Here is a 22,394-nt window from a genome sequence, read left to right on the forward strand (position 1 = left end):
AAATGTCTTAACTGTCACTTTTTATCAATTTAATGCATCCTTGCTGAATAAAAGTAAACATTTTTAATAGTAGAATGCTGTTCTTGTTGAACTTTCCATTCATCAAAGAATCCTGAAAAAAAAAAAACACAGCTGTTTTCAACATTGATAATAATAAGAAATGTTTCTTGAGCAGTAATATTAAAATGATTTCTGAAGGATCATGTGACACTGAAGACTGGAGTAATGATGCTGAAAATTCAGCTTTAATCACAGGAATAAATTACATTTTAAAATATATTCAAATAGAAAATGGTTATTTTAAAATGTAATAACATTAGACAATATTACTGTTTTTACTGTATTTTTACTAACCTAAAGAAAACACAGACAGCTATAGTTTCCACCTTTATTTAAAATGAAAAATATACAATGTTCCCTGCACATTTTTATAACAAAACATAAATCACAAATGGATTACGCAGGAAATACTGATTCAAAGAAGCATTCTTTCTGAAACACTTTCTCAAACACATGACTCTCGCAAAACTTGAGGCCTAACGATGTTTACCAGGGACAATAAGAGGCACAAGCAAGGTTTTCCATTACATATAATACATGCTACCCATAATACAATATTACTTCTAAATGCAGTCTGAGCAACATCAGAAAGCATGTAATATGCTGAGTAGGAAGCAGCGTTGAGAAACGTGCAAGCTAATATAGGGTTAACTAAGAGCAAGACTGAACCTGATACAAATGTGGTCTAGGACTAGAATCTCTCACCCCAGACACAAAGACGCAAGCAAAGTAATGTGTTTATTCAGTACTTTACAAAAGATGGTCACAATAATTGTTTCGGGGTTACCTGACTTGCATGAAATCAGATTCGCTGACTAATTCAAATGTAATCGCACACGTAAAAGAGAAAGAGGTGCTGACGGGATCTTTAGCAGCTCAAATCTTTTATTTTGCCTTCTATTTGTTTCTGAACACACGGTGGTACGTTCACGCACTGACATATTACTGCATTATGATGCAAAACAATGAACATTATGCTCTGAATCAGTTCTGATTTACTACTTTTACTACAGTAACTCTGGACAGATCTGGAATCAGTTTTCAATGGACACAGACTCCAGTTTACAGTCCCTCTCGTCGTGATTCCAGAGTCCGTTTGGGGTTAAAAAGAAATCTAAAATATGATCAGTAAGAATATTCCCTGAAAATGCTGGATAATCTAAACCGGTCCAGTCTCTCCATTTGGCATGTTGTTGAAAGATACAATCTAAGACTCTACTGAACATCATTGTCATCCTAAGAATGTCCTTTAAATAAAGTGGTGGTATTTAATTGCATTTGTTCTACAGAGGCCCTGAAGGGACATGGTGATGGAAAACGATACGAGATGGGAGGAAAGATCATACGTCAATGCTTTTGCGTTCTCTCGCGAAGGTTTTGCGTTCCTCAGAGAGACTGTGTTCGCTGTGTCTTGGGGGAATGCACAAGTTTTGCGAGGGAAATCTATTTTTTTCCACCACCATGTCCCTTTAAGGCCTCCGTAGCCGTCTAACTACGACTTGACATTTGCAGTGATTATAGACTATATCTTCAAAATCATAAAGTATTCTACAAACGGTTTAATAATATCATTATTGTAATGAAAAGACTAACACAAAATCCACAAAGACTTTAAATACAAAGATATATCATGTAAACATTTGCTTGGTAGAGTTTATCCACGCCGTACAGTAAATCCATTCTTAAGTCAACACTTTGTGCAAGAATGTTTTTACCGAGAAATTTGCTCTGCGCATGTTGAATAATATGAACAAGTCCCTATGAGTTCAGCTGTACGGTAGGCCTAAAGCAAACATACCTTTCCCTGAGAGACAGAAACTGAACCAGGGTTAGTTAGAGGGAACTTCTGAATTCCCTCTTCGAGAAAGGGAAATGAAATTAAAGCTATATAAACCCAGAAGACAAACAATCTGGGCTTAAAAACAGAATCACAAAAAGTGCTTCACACAATTAATTTCCCTTTCCAAGAAGCCGTCATCCCCGTGGAGCTGTAATATCTGCAATCAGAGGGATTTCATAAACCACAGCAGTGACGCTACGAGGTTTAGTTGTGTGAAAACACCAGAACAGTGCGGAAGATGATTTGTAAAGGTTCCTTTTTCCATAGAAAAGATAAAGAGGTGGAATCATGTGTAAAAAGAAGAAAAGAAAAGTAATAAAAAGCAAAAAGTGATTGTTGTCTAATGTCTACATAAGCACAAACCGGTACTTCTAGTTCATCAAACAGCTGGATTAACCTCATTTACATACTCGTTTAAAAATAGAATTTGGAAGCGGGAAGTGAGGATTTATAGGAAAAGTTTTCTATAATTATTTACTCACCCTCATGTCCTTGCAAAGTTTTATGACCTTTCAATATAATGAAACTGAATGTGTTTGGAGGGTGAGGGTGAAACTTAATTTCTATTTTAGCTGAACCCATCTCTGTTAATGCTCACACAAAGATAGTTTGGTTTTTCTGAATTTACTAATGACCTCTTTTTGTTTCGCATGAACATAACATAACATTAAACTCATTAATGCACAGCTCAAATGAACACAGCATTTAAAGGGATAGTTCACCCAAAAATGAAAATTCTGTCATCATTTACTCACCCTCATGTTGTTTCAAACCTGTATGAGTTTCTTTCTCCTGCTGAACACAAAAGATGATATTTTGAAGAAATAATCCGTTGATGGACCCCACTGACTTCCAGAGTATTTTGTATCATAGTATCTGGTTTAAGGTTCAGCAGATGAAAGACATTCACAGGTTTGGAACAACTTGAGGGTGAGTAAATGACAGACTTAAATTTTCTGGGTGAACTATCCCTTTAAGATAAATAAAATAAACCCAGTACAACTAAAGCCAATGGGAAAGGGTTAGTTCAGCTTTCATGTGAATCAAATGAATTACCATGACCATAACAATTGCATTATGAAGTATAAAATAAGTTCTATTCTTATAGCTGAGCTTTTCGCCGGTCAGAAAGAGCTGTTCCCTGATTGACCGTCAGCTCAGACGTGGCCACTAGAGGTCAGTGATTACCAACAAGAGACATTTCTTATACACTAAAGATGCAGCTGAGTGCATTTGTAAGCAAGTAACATCATTATAGGAAACTGATATGAAAATAATATCCATTTGACTCTAGAATGAACACTCCCAAAACGGATTTATCTTTAACATACTTCTTAATGATGTTTATTGTACTTTAGGGAATGGTAGTGTTATACGAAGATGAACTACAAAGCTGGACCTCAACCCTTAGTAACAAATACCCAGACACACACAGTAACTCTTTCAGGAGGTCAAAGTGCTCACAGTGAAATACAAGTCATAAATTTTCCCCTTTTTTTCCCTTGTCTGTCTGTACCTGACATTGCACTTTCTCGTGCTGTTGTATGTGTGTGTGTGTGTGTGTGTGTGTGATCAGTGCCGCAGGGGCACCATCACCTCCACATAGTTACAGGGGAACAGTCCCGCCTGTCCGCGCAGGCTTCCCTCGTACCAGTTCTCGTCGATCTGATTGGTCAGCGTGATGACGTCGCCCTCGCTGAAGCCAAGCTCTCCTTCGTTCTCAGGATCAAAGTCGTACAGAGCCTTGCAGCACGGCTGATCTGTCGCTATGGAGACCACAGAGAGGATAAAAGGTGAAGATACACACAGAGAGAGAAAAAAAGAGGAAAAGTCAATGGAAAGATTCAAAAAATTACAGAGAAAAAACAAACAGTGGACTGATTTTTGTAAGAACAGATGTAGCGGTAAGAACTGCTATTTTTGAGAGTGTATGGTACAAATTAGGGATTTAAAAAAAGAAGAAATAAAACGAATGCTATTTTTAAAAATAAATTATTAGCAAAACTCTTTATTTTATGAAGTTTTGCACCCGTTACATAATATTTTTAAAACACAGCTTTGTGCATTGTTAATTCTAGCAATAAACATTAAGTAATCTTAATTCTACGTTAAATAAAAGGTTAAATAATAATAGATAGTAATAAATAAATAATAAACAATAAATTAATTTTTGAAAAACTCGTGTCATTTTCTTAATTCAAGCAGTAAACATCATGTAATCTTAACAACAGAATTACCATAATAATGAAATTCTAGGTTAATAATAATAATAATAGATTGTAATAAAATATAATCAAATTAATAAAAATAAATAAATCAATCTATCCATCCATCCATCCATCCATCCATCTATCTGTACACAGTGTATAGTGTATATATACATACACAACATTAATAATAATTATAAATATATAATAATTATATATAAATTATAAATGCTAATAAATATAATAAAAAAAACTAAAACGGTATCAAGGTTGAATGCCTGGTTTGTAATTATTAATAAACCTATATTTCCTATATTATAGAATGTTTTTGCTTGATTTTTCTTACACTAATCTAGGCATTAGAGTTGAATGCTTGACTAATGCAGTCAACACTAAAATTTGTGTAAAAATGGCTCGTTTTAAACTAGCTTCTTTCCAAACTGTTAATTTTATGTTAGTTAAAAGGTTATCTAACATAAATAATAGTTCTCTCTTCAACAAACCAGGGATTGGATCTTTATCAAAGAAGAAAATGGAGAGACAGCAATTTGTACTCAACTTGTGGAAAGTGCTAAAGAAAAATAAATAAAAACTTTTTTTAATGAAAACTGACATACACCAACATATTTAGCATTTTAGGCACATGCACAACAACCTTCATGTGAAGGTGTGCCTCAAGAAAGTGAAATGAATAGATAGATTTATCAAAGAAAAAGGACAGTTCTGCCACCTCCAAACATGCAGGTCACAAAAGGATCAATAGTAGTTCTCAAGCAATCCAAACCCACCACGCGCAAGAATACACTCATTACACATTATGCCAAACTCTATTGGAATCACTGCGAATTGTGGCGCGTGTGCTGTATGTAGTGCGTTACAAATCAATCACTTATAAGTTCCATTTAGGTTTGGATGCTGCCTTAGAAGAGACCCTATGTAGACAGTGGACAGTGAGGCAGATCACGATGTTTAACAACAGCTTGTTTGTGAATGTGTGAGATGTTCAAAAACTGTTGATGCAGATTTTAATAAATAACTCATTGTTGAGCTAAAAAGCTCCCCGGTGGACAATTCAACATGTGGCAGATTGATCACGCTTTTGATTCATCTTATGAAGGGAAAATAAATGTGTCACACAAACAGAGCATCTCATTCACACGAGTGAACTGTCTGTGCTCATCACGGGTTTGTTATATGTGGGAGTGTATTTAGCAGGAGGGTGATTCACACCGCTCGTTTTTAATAGGAATTGAGGCTGGGAAAAGTCTGGCATAGAATAAAAGCCCTTCACCGTGTCAAGTGTGTGCTTGCGTGTGACTCACAATTACGTTTTTGGCGTGAAGATGTCCTGTTAAAGGAGGGGGCCGCTGACGTAAAAGAAAAACAATAGTCAGTCTCTGTGTGGCTACACACACACACACACAAAACCAACTGGCACAGGCATCAAATACTCACATCCATCCACACGAACACAAAGCATGATAACTGTGATTTTATTTTATGCAGAGAATTCCTAGATGACCTTCTGCACATTGTGACATTTGCTAAAATATGCTGAATACAACAGAGCACTGAGAGACATACTGTATCCCACAATTCCAGAGTTGTTGTTAGCCAAAACAAAAATCATTTTCAGTTACTGAAATAAAGCCGAATTAAAATAAAAAATATATGATGAAAATCTAAAATTATATTATAATTATTAGAAATGACTAAGTTGAAGTACTACAATTACTAAACATAAAACTGAAATAAAAATAAAAATAAAATCCTAAACTTAAAATACTCAAACAATAGAAATGTCGATTTGGCAACTAACTGAAATAAATAAGTTGAAGTACTACAATTACTAAAACTGAAATACAAATAAATTAAATCTAAATAGAAATATTAAAACAAAACAAAAAAAATTACAAAAGCACATAAAATTACTAAAACAAACTCAAATTAAAATTAAAGCAGAAAATATAATTCAAAATATTAATAAATACTATAATATGGTGTCTGATTGAGCAATTGTAAGTAGTTTTCATTATTTTTTTTCAGCATATGACTCAATGTTTATGAGAAATAAGCATTGTAGTCAATAAATATTTGCTTGGCTATGACTAAATCTCATTTAAATGTTTTCTAGATCTTGAGACATGACTTTATAGTGCCTTGGGAGGCAGCTTGAAACCTCAGACAGTCTGTTTCCTTAGAAGGTTCCATTATACACAAAAGCAAGTTATTGACTGTCTGGGCAGCCAGGCTGGTGTAGGTTTTGGACAGCCAACATTTTAAAATACTAACTATTACGAGGACTCTGTACAGCATGTAGTGTTCCATCTTGTGCAGTATGTGGAGCTTTTGGTTACATGAATCGATGAATTTAAAGGTGCCATGTGTCAGAATTGAGGTAAAAATATCCAAAAAATGAGCTACACGCATCAAAAGAATGAGAAGAAATAAGGGCGATGATGTCATTAAAAAAATGACAAGTTATAGTGCTGCAGAGATATCAACCTGAATTAGCATTAGCATTACTAGCCACGGCCCGACAGGTGTCGTAATACCCGTTTCGGCCATGGGAGGCGGTATGCGGGGCGACAACATAACCACCAGCCAAACTGCAATACACGAATAACTCGCACGGCTTGTGGGCGTACTTGAACCTGATGTCAATCGTGTGGAAAGTAGCCCACAGCCCACTACTACATTCAAATAAAATCTGATAAAAAAAAGGAACAGAACCAGAGTAAACATTGGCACTGCTTTCCATCGCTGGAGACAACTAATGGACATGAAAGAAATGAGGTTCGACTCCGAACTTGCAACATTTCTTTTGGATTGGTAAGTAAGATGCTGTTAGTATTTCGTTAGAATTTTGTTTTATATGTTTGTGTAGTTTTTTCGGGAAGTTATAACATAGAAATGTATCGAAGGCTGTTCGATAAACGTATATATAACGTACATAAATATAGTATTGTAATATAGTACACATATATAGCACAATCTCTATAGCTCTTTTTTTCTTGCCAACTACGTGACCTATATTATGTTTATTAAATGGCTTTCCTGAGGTAAATCTGACATAATTGTTCTCCAGCTATGTTATTGACCTCTTCACGCTGATAAAAAACACTGATTGGTCGATATTATGTATGAGGAATACATTTTGGTAAGTCGTAGCCTACTGTATCTTTCAACAGTGTTCGTGTTTTTTTACTATTAGTAGAGATGATCGGTTCACGTGCGCTAGGGATCTGTCGTGTAATATTTACAAGCGCCAAAATGTAATAAAATTGACAGAATCTGAGAGCTGAGATTTTTTTATATCATAACTAACCTGCTCTGTCTAGTCTGTCGGTCTCCGTGTCCTCTTTGCTTCGCGATTTTTCTGTGCGTGAGAAAATTGATGTGTGGCGTGAGAGCGTGTGAAGTGTCAATTGCGTGTGTCTCACGGTGAATGCGTGAGAGTTGGCAGCTCTGGTTATGTTGGCGCTAGCTTGGTCAACATCAGCGAATGCTGTCTGTCAAATTAATGCAACTCAAACTAACAATAAAAATGTAATATGAACAAAACGAATATGAACATATTCACTGGTAAGGTGAAGTAGCTTGAAGATGTCATATTTTACCTTTTATAGCCTACTACAGTTGAATCAGATTGAATGCATTAATATTATGAACAGCAGCTACGCTAATTATTTCCCATCTGCTTTTCTGTTGTTATCTCGGGACGCTAGTCCCAAGGTAAATACAGATCGTCAGCTCCAGTTTGTATCCAGCCTCCCATGGAAACTACAGATGCCCCAACACCCGTGCAGAGACGACTCGACGCCTGTGAAGAGACGACTCGAAGCCTGTGAAGAGACGACTCGACGCTGGCGATATGTTTATGCCCTAAATTAATACATGATTAACTAACTGTATTTTTCTATGTACATTTCTGAAATGCACTTTCTGTAAAGCTGCTTTGAAACAATATGTATTGTGAAAAGCGCTATACAAATAAATTTGAATTGAATTGAATTGAATTGAATATTTCAAAATCACTGTGAAGGTAGGGGCGGAGCACAGAGACTATGCCGTTTCTCGGTTGTTACTCTAGAGTAGACCAACTCACTTTCTGGAGGTATACTGCCCCCATCTGGTATGGAATGTGGAGTATTAATTTATTTTTTTTGGCGGACATTACACAAGGCACCTTTAACCAATTAGACTGATTTCAATGAACCATCGGTCTTGGTTAAAATGATTTTCGGAAGATTTTTCAAAAGCTGTATGTGTGAGCAAACGCCACTTTGATATAGGAAATTGCATGATTAACCTTTCCTGAAGATAGGTCTGTCTTTTGCACACATAATGGCTTTCCATGTTTCATTTCAACCATTATAATTCAGATTGTGACTCACTGAAGAAATCAAATTTAAATCAAATCTAGTCCACCTCAAAAATAAAAAACAGGACATGCTCACCTGCGGATGGGTACGAGGAGGACGACGCAGCGGACGGACTCCAGCCTCCGTTAGAGTCTTCTGACTCTGCATAATCAAAACTGGGTCTGGACACAGGCATCCGTTTCTGGCGCGGCTGAGACTGGGCCTTGTTTACTCTACAGAACACAAGCAAACATGAACATAAATTCATGCAAACACAAACACACACAGGTTGCAACCAGGTAGACCATGTATCAGGGCCAGGGACTGAAACACTTGGGTCAAATGGGTACATGGTACATATCAAATGGGTTTGGAACGAATTTTAATTTATGTGATGAAGAAAGATGTGGTGGAATGATGGATGTTCATCTCTAACCTTTCTCTCATCCTCCCTGCCAGCTCCTCCAGGACCTCCATAGACTGTTTGTGAAACTGCAGCTGAGATTCGACCAGAGCTGCGAGCTGACTCACCTGCTCCACCTACAAACACACAGACACACACAAAGCATGAAAAGATGTTATTGCTTTAGAAAAAAGAGCTGCAATCTGTAAGCTAAATAAAAAACCATTCAGTATTCAGTCTTCTAGAAATACCTAAACATCCTTGAAACAAAATTAAATTTCTTCAGAAGCAAAATTACATGTGATAAAGAGGTTTTCAGGTAAAATATCTCAATTACCAAGTTTATTTTTCTTTACAGCATTGGTAAACAATTTTTTTCTTGTTTTTAGCATGAACCTAAAGTTTTAGAATTTTTTATGAAAAAACAAATCGGGCATTTCACAGCGTGCTTCACTCAACTAAAATTAATGTTAAAACTAACCTTGCGTCAAATTAAACTACAAGAAAAACAATCATAATATATGCACATAGAAACACCTGGAAAGAGCTTTATATACAAATCAAATCATAAAATTGAGTTTTATGAAATGAAGATGTGACTGTGAACAATCCTATGATGACCTAATTGATTCATAGATAAGTTTAATGTCATACATCCGGGCCAGTTGAATAATCATAGTCGCTAAGTTAAGACTGTGTCTTAAGAACTTGTCTGATCAACTTTTTTTGTAACCGACTTACATTTATGACCAGTCTTAAAAAAAAAAAAATCATATTAAAATGTCAAATATCATTGGACTGCATGACTGTATATTCATGTACCATTGTAATTGGATGGTACTTGCATGGCACACTGAGAAGCTTTTCGTTAGCTGACATCAATAACTGTTTAATTACAGGCCCGTGCTTAAGATCGATGTGGCAAAGAATCAGAAATATCCCGAAGTTTTCTCTGGGCTGCAGTCCAGTGTCGATAAAAACAGACTGATAAATGTGTCAGCTCAGCAGACTGTGTGGAAAATATCCAGCACTCATTGATGTGGATCACTGTAGCAACAGTACAACTATATGACACTGGATGGTACTGGACTATAAAAGCTTTCCAATAGGGGATCATTTGATTTTTAGTAGTATTTTCTTAGGCAAGCATCACTTGGGATTAGTGAAATTTTATTTCAGCATGAAACCCGCCCTGCACTGTTTGTGCAATGAATGATTCCTCAAATCGTGCGGCTTATTAGGAGAGATGTGCCATTACTTTAAAACCTATGTTGGTTGCACTTTATTTTACAGTACGTGCACTTACATGTATTTACAGTGTACTTACCTAAGAAAGTACTGGGTAATATGAAGTAACTGCATGGGTTAAGGTTAAGGGTAGGTTCAGGGTTAGTACCTAGTTATTACACAGTTATTGCAATTACTATTATATGTACATAACAGGACTGTAAAATAAAGTGCTACCCTTATGTTTTTGGATGGTAAAACTGAAACTACTGTATTCCTTTTTATATTGTATTTTTAATTTTATTTTTGAACATTTTTAATGGTTTTTAATGGTTTTCCAAAACGGAAAGATAACATTTCAAATTTTAACACATTAGTACCTCAATATTTACATTGCTGTTTTGTTTTGGCAGGCACATTTTACTAAATTGATTTGTGACCGATCACCATAAAATATACAGTATGTAATATTGACTAGCAGTTGAAATGGCTACAGTCCAAATTCAAAATATTTGAGAACGTTGTGGGTTGCCAGATTGAGGACAATTGACAATGGAAAGCAACAAGCCGTACACTATAAGTTAATCAGCTAATGTATACGTTTGCTATGTTTTTATTGCTTTCCATGGCAATACTGTTTTTTTCACCAACTGGCAACCCAGGGTGTTGAAATATTATTGGGTAAATTGGCAGTAGATGGGATCAAATATATCAAAACAAAAACAGACATTTCGACACAGAACGCACATGTCAAAGTAGAATAACTGGGCTGGCTATAGCATTGTTTTTTAGAGAAACAAGTATTTGAACTTAGCATGTTTCCTAAATGTCTGCAAACATATTATTGTATTTTTATGCTTTAGTACAGGCAAAAATTACATACAGCACTTTTAAAGACAGCTAAAAATAAACCACATAGTGTCAAGATCGTCATCACAGTGCAAGGTCCATATATCTATACCGTTCAACACCTTAAAACGAAGAGTTCAGAGACTCTAATAGGCTGAAGTGAGCTTACGTCAGTATCCAGAAGGTTCTGCATGCTGGTTCCAGCTATTTCTTTGGACTCTTCGAACTTCTCCACCGCCGCCCTAAGCTCCTCATCCGGAATCTTCCCCTGACGCTTCTTCTTGTAGTCATAATCCAGTCGACGGCCCTCCAGTTTCTTCAGGTGATGCTGAAGTAAAACCAGAGCATATTATTATTATTAACAGAACTACAGGTTTTAAGAGCTACATTTACACTGATACTTTCTGAAAAATGCTAGTGATACAAAAGTATGCAGAGGTTAGCCAACCATAACAGAGGTAATTTACATGTCTTAAATGTACAGTAAAAACAATGGGTCAACAAGGGTGGAAAATGACCATGAAAACTAAAGTAAGGCTTTTTGCAGTGCAGAAACCTCCTTAACTAACTAAGAATTAACATATAGTGATAAAAAAGTGCCCTTTAAATCATGTTATTGTCTTTCTTAACCCAAAATTCTACAAAATATTTCTGTGAATAAATAATACATTAAATTATTATTATTATTATTATTATTATGAACTTGTCTTTTTATAAAATTGTCATTTATTTTTCATAATAATATGTATTTTTAATAAAAAGATTAATTACAATCCGACACAAGTCCTCAAACATTTAGCCAATGACTTATGAATTGATTTCAGAGAGCAATTGATTGCAGTTTTCCACCTGTATGTCTTTAAGGTCCTTGTCGACTATAGTTTGGAAAGGGTCAATGAAGTTCTGTTTGACGTCAATGTCTAGAGAGTCTTTCACTTCTGCCAGTCTCTTCATGGCCTCTCCCATCTCCACTAAAGCACCACCTATAGATCGGGTGTAGAACATGAACAAAAACATTATGCAAAAGATAAATAGAAAGATCCTATAATAGCTGAATAACCAAAGAGAAATACAATATGCTTAAACGCAGACACCACGAAAATCTGAATAGATTTTTGTTTCATGTTTCACTGTGTGATTTTGTTTTGTTTTGTCTGATGGTACATTTTACTGTAAAAATAATAATTCATACCTGGGGCAAATAATACGAATGAAACATGCTGTACAGTTTCCATTACAGTTTTTTTTTGTAAATGCTTATGAGAAAGAACATTCCTCTTACCAAAGTTGGTGTCCTCTCCCAAGTCTCGGCCGTATTTGAGCATACACTCTCCCAGAAGGCCCTCTGCCTGTGGATAACCTGGGCTCTTCACCTGTCCACGCATCTTAGACACGGTGTTCACCATGGTCAGTCTCGCTCTCGATGCTGAGGTACAAGACAGAGAGACAAGCAGGCTTACGAATACAAAGAAACATACACTGCAAAAAAAAACCTAACTTTGTCTTTTTGTCTTTTTCCACAACAAATATCTAAATATTTTTAAATTTACATTTACATGAGAAGTAAAATGACCAGATATAAAGTCTTATTTTCAAAAAAATAAAATAAATAAATAAATAAAATATCTAACTTGAGTGATTTAAAAAAAATAAACTTGTTTTTCTTGTTAATAAAATATATTTTCCTTACCCTACTACTGGCAGATTTTTTTTTCTTGTTTTAAGAATAAACTTTTTCAGAATACAAGACATTTTGTTTCTCAAGTAAATGTACCTTAATTAAATCAATAAACTTTTTGATTTTAAAGAGCAATTGATTGCATTTTCCTCCTGTATGTCTTTCAGGTCGCTGACAGTTATAGTTTGAAAAGGGTTGATGAAGTGTACTTGAACAAATGACACAAGATACTATATGTCTTGTTTTTTCAAAAAAATATACTTAATTTATACTTAAAACAAGAAAAAACAGTGGGGTAAAAAAAATATACTTAATTCAAAGGGAAAACAAGTTTAATTTTTAAGTCACTTAAGTCTTTATATATTATATAGTTTTGCTTCTCAAGTAAATGTAAAATGAGAGTGCCACTATTATGCTTTTTTTTGAACATTACCTTTCATGCAGCGTGTAATATAGCTATTTGTGAATGTAAAAGTTCTGCAAAGTGTACGATAAAGTTATTGTCTCCTAAAAGAAAGAATCGACTCAAAAAAACGAGTGATCAGCAATTCCATTGTAACACATTTGCATAATGCCAGCCTATGGTCTTCATTGGCTGCCAGCGAACAAAGTCTACTTTGACCCAGCCTAAAACACTGTAGCTGTAGCTGAGACTGGAAGAGTTTGGTTCATGTTGTCGACATGTCAAAAAGACACTGTTTATAGCACTGCAAATCCACTTTACTGCACTTCAACAGGATGAGGACTCACGCTGGAATTGATACGCTAAAACCGATGCCATCGTTACTTTTCGTGTCATTGGGTGCTTCTCAATTCTTATTTGTGCATCCTCGTTTCCTTCCCTCACTTCCTTTCCTCATGTCTCAGTTCCAAGGAAAGAAAATGAGGACAGAGAAATCGAAGGAAATCTTATTGTATATATCGGAATATTCTTGATCACACGAGAGTCACTTCACAGCCTCATCAGCTGCGCCCCTTATGCTGGTGAAGTTTGATTATTTAAGAAATTCATAAATAATAATAATAAAGCAAGATGCCCTGTTGAAATATGCGTGATATACGATTCATTTAAACTGCAAAGGAAAAGCATAAATTAAAATGATTGTGACCGATGTGAAGGGGGAGGAGAATTTGTACGTGCGTCAGGTTTCTCGACAAGAAAGACTTCCGCATAGGATTTTGACCTTGAATGCATGTAAACTTATTGTAGGAGACCTCCAAAACAAAATAAAGAACCTTTAAAATAGCATAATAGGGGCACTTTAAGAATGTTTAGATACAGAATATGCAAAAGCATGACAAAAACACTTAACGTGATTATTAAAAACTGTATTCTTTGAATTCAGCACATGGGGAATATTTTGTCCATTTCTCACCTGGGTTGGGCTGCAGGTATTCAGTAGTTTTGCAGAGCACTTCTGATATGGCTTTACTGGTGATGTCAGCCCTCTGTGAAGCACAAAAGTACAGGTGTGTGTCTTTACGTCACACTGTCAACAGAGATCACACATCGACAGCACTCACAGACAAAGAAGTGAGACGGACTTGAAACAATCAGCAGCGGTCACACCTACTGAAACATTCAGAAAGCTGACTGATACCGAGGCAAATGAATATTCCGCGTACTTTACAGTGTGAGCTTGACAGACCGCATTTGTGGTCTGCTGTGGTTTACCACAGAAAATCATGCAAATGATGCGTTTCAAAGCAGAAATGTGAAGCTTGTGTTTTTGTTAAAGCTCTTACAGGAATTCCTCTGTAAAAATTTGAGTTATGAGCTGTAAATTTGTCATTTTGAGATAGGGCCACGTCTCTAGATGAAGGATCTTTTGGTTATTCATTACTGACGTAATTCCTGTGGGCGGAAATGGCATTAACAACTTTTTTCGTTTCAGTCTAATGCCAAGTACTATTAAAGCCAGTACTGTCAACATTTAACAAAAAACTTGCGATTTCTGAGGATAAAATGGGCAATAATAATGTGAATTTAACATTATATTTGAAAGCCACCATCACAAAAATTATAAATTATAAAACCTCTGTGTTTGTTTATCATAGACAGGAAGTAGATATAGTTCATATTCTACAATTTTTTTAGTTCAGGGCCCTGAAGTATAAATGTTGTGTACACACAAAAAGGGCATTGAATTACTGTCAGGATTTAATAAAGAAACGCAGTGAAAAATTAGCACTGAAAAGGCGTGGACGGTTATTTTTGCGGCTGACTTTATTGCATATGCATTTGTAGGAGTTTCCCTTTCAGACGCAACATTTATGGGAGGAGAATTATTAAATGAATCATGCAAGGTGATTTACTAAGGTCTGCACTCGTCAATTTACTGGTGTTTGCGCCCTTATTTTCCGGCCAAAAAAGCCCATCTTATACCAGATGCTAATTTGCGCTGCTTTAACTTTCCACTCCCCTCGTTGTTTTTTTTTATTTTATTTTATGTACCTCTCATGCTAATTTGTCTGTTTAGTAATTCTGCCCCTAAACGTTTAAAGTCTAGGCGCATCATAATTCCTCTTTAAACTAAATCGCAGAACTCATGTTCTGATAAAATATTTCTTGCGAGAACAATGATCAGACTTGACTCTGATATTATGTCTAATACACAAATGGCATTTAGAGTCCATATCACTTTTTTTTCTAATGTCTTGTAGGCCTACTGTTAAAAATGGTATCACGTGGATGGGAATATACATATGGAAATGATATGCAGATGACGTTATGCATAGTAAATCTAGGCATTGTAAGCTCCATATATGGTTATTTAAAGGATATGGAGTGGAGATGCATGTACACTTATAAATCTGAAAACGTTGTGCGTACACAAAATCTAGCTTTTGTGTGTATACACACTTTTAGGATGAAATCTACAGAAAGTTTTATACATTAGGCCCCAGAAGTTTTGTGTACCAGCGAATTGCACCTGTAGGGGATGTTTCTGGCCAATTTTATTGTTAAATTTATTACAATAACTTTCAGTAAGTAGGAAGAAGGAAGTCTTGATCATATTTAAGAGAACTTGAACATTGCTATCACAATATGAATGTTAAAAATGTGTTACCTTCTCAAGGTCTTTGAAGTCCTCATCCAGTTTGGTTCCTTCTGCACCTCCCACCTTCTCACTCACCATCTAAAACACATCGGTACAAGTACTTTCAATTTTTTTTTTTTTACCAAACTAATGATATTTTATATCCCCTTGCCCTAACCATTACAGAAAACATTTAGCATTTTTGATAAAACTTTATTTTGGTATTGGGCTTATAGATAATACGATCCTTCAGAAAACATGCATGAGCAACAAAACACATTTGTGAGATTGTATGATAAAGTATTCAAATACAAGAAGCATTCATTGGTGTGCAAATATAAAGACAAAGAGATCAGCTCTTAGATCTTACATCTAAATACCTGCTGCACATTCAGTTCACGTTACAGAACGAGCAAGAAAGAGTATACTGTATATCCATCGAATTATTATAATCATCTAATGTATAGTATATCCATCTAATAATATCCATCTAAGTGAAAGCTCAAATAAAGTGGCTCAGGTTTAGTGACCACAAGGTGAAAGTCCAATCATTTAAAGACACAGTAATAGCACACCCTCCTCAGCCTTACCAAACACTACTAATAACACTTGTGTGTGGAAGAGAGAAAAGAAAAGGGAAGGAAAGAACTTCAGGAATGGACTCTAAGGGCCCCTGTGGACTATTCCTGTTGTTCGTCGATGATACTTCCTGTATGGGCGGCACAAACGCTTGTTTCATACAAAAGCACTCCTCCTCAATGAGCTGAACTCTCCAAACACAAACACACAAAGTAAGTGTGGTGTATTGTATTCCAGTAAACAGGAAGCGTTTTGTGAACTGACATCATCCCAAAGGAAAAAAAATTCAAACCAAACAGCACTGCCTGGGTGGCAATCCAAGCTAAGAATTAGGCCTACCCTAAAAAAAAAAATGTCTTAAGGCTGGAATACATTACATTACTTCTGTGCATATTTTTTGCTCGATTGTCAGTCTAAATATGTCTAGATCAGGGGTTTCCAAAGTGCGGGGCATGTGCATGTCCAGGGAGGAGCGGAGTAGGGCTAGGCAATAATAAAAGCTGGGAATAAAAAAATTTGAGATCTCAAAACATGAGCTTTCAGTAATATTTTGTTTGGGCGCAGTACCAAACGTTTCCACAAGAGGAAACGTTTTTTTTTTTTTTCACATACCAAGTGCCAAAACTTTTACCAAGTTTCAAACCATTCCGATGAAACAAAAAAATAAAAATAAAAATAAAAAAAAACGTAAAATCATTCTGTTAAAAATAACCGAACAGCACCAGAAGTTTTGTAGTGTATTGCAGCTTTTAGTCATCACCATTAAAGGTGCATTGCCCAACATTTCATGTTAAAAATAGAGGGATTCGGGACAGAATTTGAGACTGAGCGTGACGTCATGCGCGTTCACGCTCACCTGGTAATGTCTTTATTACCTCTGAAGACATTATGACTGTAAACAAAAGATTTGTGCGGCTGATGCTCCTTTGGTTATGAACAGCTCGTGCTCGTGCAAGCGTGCGTGTGGTCCATGAGCGTGCACACCTCTGGTTGCAGTTTCGCTTGTCGCCAGAGGGGGCATAGTTCTGCAAAAACTCAGAGACTTGCGCAATGCACCTTTAATTTGTGAATTATTGTCATAGTTTAGTGCTTGATTATCCATTAATTTCCATTTAAACGTATATTAAATTAATTGTTGCACACATCCCTGGGAGTTAATTAGTTTAGAAACATTACAGTAAAACATTCAAAACTTCTCTCCCTTCTGCTGTACAAATGTTCACGGCTCTTTGAATCTCATTCTCATGCTGATCAAATATTGAGCATATCAGTTTGTAAAACACACACCCAGTCTTCAGAGAGAAGGAACACGTGTGCATGCGTGTTTTATTGACAGCCCTTCATACAGTGGCTCTATTGTTTGGCTCTGATCTGCTAGTGGCCTAATATGATTCAGATGTAGGTGTGGACACAGACCACACAGATCACTTTTCTAGAATATGACAAATGAAATACAGTTGCACAAAGCTATCCATTTCATATGAATCTCATCTTAAAGTGCTTGTATTCATGTCAGGAAATCAAATCTGAGGTGATCTTATGATACACATTATCAATATGGTTGCATAGTTATGCACCAATACTGACATTTTTGACAAATCCTGATAAACTGATATGATAAATCAATGTTATCAACATACACAGTTATACTATGACTGCTGATAATATTGCTGCTGACTGATTATCCTTCACTTTATCTGGTGCAACTAATCCATTTAAAGAAGAAAATCATACATACAAGCACAATTTATATTTGTCAGTAAAACTAACTTCAGGCATTTAAGGTTTCGAAAGAGGTTTAGATCAAAATCTAAACAGGAAAATGTACTTCTCCTAACATCATCTTTATCAGATTGACACTGACAATTTAAAATAAACACCCTAAATTTACACGCCAATATTCAATCCACTGTAAGGTTTAGGTTTAAAAACATTGTCATAATGCTGCATGCTTTGATATGAAAGGGAAGTCATATGGTTTGCATAATTATCTCTGTCCTAAAGCAAATCTGACAACTTGGTTTCTAGCGTACAGGAACATCGGGCATCAGCTTTACACAGTAGACAATACAATAGGAAATGGCCTACACAACTTAGCCCACATGAAAACACAATTTAGTTAAAAACTCTCCAGTACAACAATACAAGAGATGTCGGAGCAATAAACACTTCTCTTGTCAACCTGTACATGTAAGTGCCACCTAGAACAAAAAAAAGAGCAGGTGATAAAGAAAGTAAAGAGAGAGGGAGGGAAAAGTCTGAAAGAAAACACCTGTTCTATTTAGTGGGCAGGTTCTGTACTTACTGTGAACAAGAATCCAGTCTGACAACTAAACTAAACGCTGAATTCATCAGTTCACACACCTCTTATAAATCTTACACACAAATATAGTTTGTGTGCAGTGATCTCTACTGCACAACACCAAAATGCTCAATTTTTACATCTGAGATTGATTATTTAATCCACCAGTTTAAAATTGCTGTCTGCGGAGGATGTGATAACGTCTTCGCCGCTAGAAACAGTTATAAATCGTTAACAGTGGGACAACTGGCAATATTGGTATCTGCAAACAAAGGACAGCATGCTAGCATTCAGTCTGCAATGTTTTTAATTGTCTAAAATGATGGACGTCTAGCTGTAAACCCTAATGGTTAAAAATGAATTGGTTTGAGTAAGGTAAACTTAAACAAATTAGTTCAATCAAATTCAGTTTTATGAGTATTTAGAAATATCTTTTTCATTCGAGTTCACAAAACTGACACATTTTAAGTAATCAGAATTGTTTCATCTTTATGAGTTTCATAAACTTGTTTCATTTAATTTAGACACTTAAATTTATCTGAAAATGGGCTGGGATTTCTATTCGCAGCATGCTTTGCCATGACACTCGAAAAGGGAGAGTATATGCTAAAATTAAGTGTTATATAATGTTTTTTTTGTGCTAGATTATGTTAAGTGGGAGATTTAGTAGTGTTTAATGTTTAGCTATGCTAATTTAGAAGGGTTTCTGTTGGGGGGGGGGGGAGGGGGTAACGAGTGGAGCATGAGCTTAGTTTGAGAACAGATAAGTATTAAATGTTTTATATTGCCATTCTCATTCAGATATTGCCATGCTATGTTAACGCTATCAAAGCACGGTGTTTACCACTTAACAAGATATATCAGCATTTACTGAATTAGCTAATTATGGCTAGATATGGTTCCACTACTAAAAATATTTAAATTGAGATTACATGATAATTTTAAATTGTATGAATTAGATTATAGTTTAAGCTAATTATTTATTATTTCTATTAAAATATTTCAAGTTAAGAGCAATTAAAATGTTTGAGAACAAAATAAAAATCTGCCAGTTCTGCTTACTTAAACATTTTATATAACTGATTACCACAATTTCTTTACTTATTCGGGTTTACAGTGCATCATATATTGCAGTTTTATTTTTAAGACAACATGTCAAGTTAAATCTGATCAACTTTTGAGACTACATTCTTATCAATTTCAAACAGTGACATAACATCAAGATGGAATGTGCTTTCTGTAAAGACAGACACAAGCCAGTAAGGAAAAAGTTAACTAATGACTTAGTCTTTAGTAAGTATGAACATCAATACATTCTGCATTTTCAACCCTGCATGCTTTAGGGTGTTTATTGTAATAATGAGGCTCAGTGACCGTAAGACATCCCGTCTGACATTAAGATGCTTTCACCTGATTTGCAACATGTTGGTGCATGTTAGACTTGTTTTGCTTGAACAAAAAGGGTAAAGGAATGTTAGACTGGCTGTGACCAAAAACTTCAAGCGAATGTCTGAAATTGCAAGTGTTTTATAAACAGGCTTCATTCTGATTGAATGCATGTCTGTTTTGGAGTACATGGATTAAAAACTAATCCAGCCAAAAAAAAAGATATCATCTGAGAATCTCATTCAAAATCACTTTCTTTATCTGCCTGGCGTGGACTTAAACCACTAGATTCACAAGTATCTGAAAAAGGTTTTTTATCAATCACACAATGAAATAAAGCAGCATTATTAACACTGAATGGAAAATAACTGAGGTAATTTGATTCAACTGCGTCTTTAGTCATAACTTTCTACGAGGTACTTACATTGCAAATGTTTGGGAAAATGGTGGGCAAAGAAATAATAGAATGAAACAGGAATGCAAAGAAACAAGGATCTATGTTATTATATAATGATATATTGAAAATCATTTAAACATTATAGCAGTATTTGTTACTGCCTATTATTTATTCTTGTATACCGTATAAATCATCATATTGCAGTAAAACACACACAAAAAAAGTAAAAGGTGCATCATGGTAATGATGATTAGTTTTTTTTTTTGCATTGCATTGCATTGCATTGCAGTAAAGAGAATTAGAGGATAAAATATGCATAATCATCATGCGAATCACATTGAAAACATTGCAATAGTCCTAAAAAACCCTTAATTTTGTTTAAGCAAAACAGAACTTCTTATACTTTTCCTCTTGACTGTGACCTGGACATTTTTTCATACAGTATAAATATGTTTTCTCCACACATTACTGATAAACATTGTATGCATCACCTGCAGACAGCTCCTTAGTGCACATCAGCTTAAACTGCCAGTAAAGTACACATGCTTCCTGCTCAAAATACACAGCATATCCATTTCATCTGAACTGTTAACCACATGTTGATCAAGAATACATGTGATGCAAAAATGTGTGTTGCAATGAAAAAAATTAAAGCCTGTGGCTTTTTTTGTGAATCTTATCCTCGACAGTTTTTTAAAAATGTGTATGAATTGGTCTTTTGGGCTTGATTGTACTTGTTTTAACTTTTATTGTCAAATAAATCAAATCAAATTATGATTATCATTATGATCCTTCCAGTGCATTAACAGTCAGCAACCTATTAACTCTTTGATTGTGTCATATGAATACTTAACTATAAAAATCTAGATATAGTAAAATATTTAAAGGTCTAACTTTATAGACTTGATTTGGAATTATATGAGCTTTGTTTATTCATAAAGTGCTTCTATGGCTATAACATTTCAACTCAATATAACTCAATATAAAAGTCAATTAAAATAAAAAATAAAAATAATAATATATATATATACACACACATACATACATACAAGATACAACTAAATTCCCACGAAGTGTCTCTCAAAGTGTAGGCTACTAGCTGCCTACCTACCCAGACGCGTTCAAAACGCACTTGTGATCGCCAAATATGCTGTCTATGTAGGGGGCTCACTATCAGGCTTTAACTTTTACTTCACCACAGCAGTTCAAACAAGTTGAACAGACACCGCAAATGTTTCTTTATAACTTACGGTATATTGTTTGTTTATTGTTGTATCTGTAAGTGTCTGCTCGTGCACCAGTTGACGTGGAAACACTCACCTGACTCGCTTTATAAAACTGTTTCTTCAGTCCGGCAACAGACATCTTTGCGTCGGATCCTTTCGCTTTGACAAATATAGATGTTATTTAATCCCCCCAATATTTAAAAATGAAACTGTAGGCGTATAGAGCTGTGAAAAAAAACTTTCACGGAATCACAACTTCTTCTTCCTGCTTGGCCAGAGTTTGAACCTATAGTGAGTGCACGTCACACTGCGACGCGACGCACGCAACTAGAACGATCCCATACACGCGTCGCGTATAATAAGAGAGCTCTGATTTGTCAACTGGTTGCCGACGTCAGGATTCCCATCGCTCGCATTGAACCGTTTCTGAAACATAAAAAAACAAAAACAAACAAACAAACGAAAAAAAATCTTTCTAAAACATTTCTTTTTCATTCATTTCAGACTTTCTTCTAAGTTCATTTTGTGATGTATTACTATTACGTGTTTTATATTACTGCACATGTACTTTGTTATGTATCTCTGGCAATAGAAACAAATTATTATGGAAGCATAACTATATCTCAGAGCCAGAAATAGAAACTCTCCAACTTCCGGGTTTAACTTTCGTCTGTGAAAAGTTTATCTTTATGGTTACCACACTTAATATTATGGACCGGTTTCACAGACAAGGCTCAGATTACGCCGTGAGTAGGCCTTCATTCAATTAGGACATTTAAGTAGCTTTTATGAACGTTTCTTAGAAGAAGAAAAAAACATACTGGTGTACATCTTT

At 35.4% G+C, this 22,394-nt stretch overlaps 1 protein-coding gene across 2 annotated transcripts; it reads right to left on the minus strand.

Moving 5' to 3' along the window:
- Positions 1 to 374: 374 nt before the first annotated feature.
- sh3gl1a (SH3-domain GRB2-like 1a) lies at positions 375 to 21,855 on the minus strand. Of its 2 annotated transcripts, XM_084119732.1 has the most exons (10): positions 21,654 to 21,855; positions 15,700 to 15,768; positions 14,005 to 14,077; positions 12,233 to 12,376; positions 11,800 to 11,933; positions 11,120 to 11,278; positions 8,908 to 9,011; positions 8,568 to 8,704; positions 5,430 to 5,474; positions 375 to 3,666 (listed from the first exon to the last, which is right to left on the minus strand). In XM_084119732.1, the coding sequence occupies exons 1-10, from the start codon at positions 21,696 to 21,698 to the stop codon at positions 3,473 to 3,475; spliced, it is 1,104 nt and encodes a 367-aa protein (XP_083975858.1). In that variant the 5' UTR covers positions 21,699 to 21,855; the 3' UTR covers positions 375 to 3,472. The 2 variants fall into 2 exon arrangements, with proteins under 2 accessions (XP_083975858.1, XP_083975859.1); XM_084119733.1 differs by lacking the exon at positions 5,430 to 5,474 and having other exon boundaries at positions 21,654 to 21,854.
- Positions 21,856 to 22,394: the final 539 nt, after the last annotated feature.

The sequence above is a fragment of the Abramis brama genome, assembly GCF_963993115.1.
Source record: "Abramis brama genome assembly, chromosome: 7".
In the NCBI taxonomy this organism is placed as follows: Eukaryota; Metazoa; Chordata; class Actinopteri; order Cypriniformes; family Leuciscidae; genus Abramis; species Abramis brama.

Coding starts and splice junctions, on each gene's coding strand:
- sh3gl1a (XM_084119732.1), bottom strand. CDS start 21,698: ATGTCTGTTGCCGGACTGAAGAAACAGTTTTATAAAGCGAGTCAG. Junction 11,934..12,232: donor GGGAGAGGACACCAACTTTG/GTAAGAGGAATG, acceptor CCCGATCTATAG/GTGGTGCTTTAGTGGAGATG. Junction 5,475..8,567: donor CTCCTCGTACCCATCCGCAG/GTGAGCATGTCC, acceptor CTTTTACGTCAG/CGGCCCCCTCCTTTAACAGG.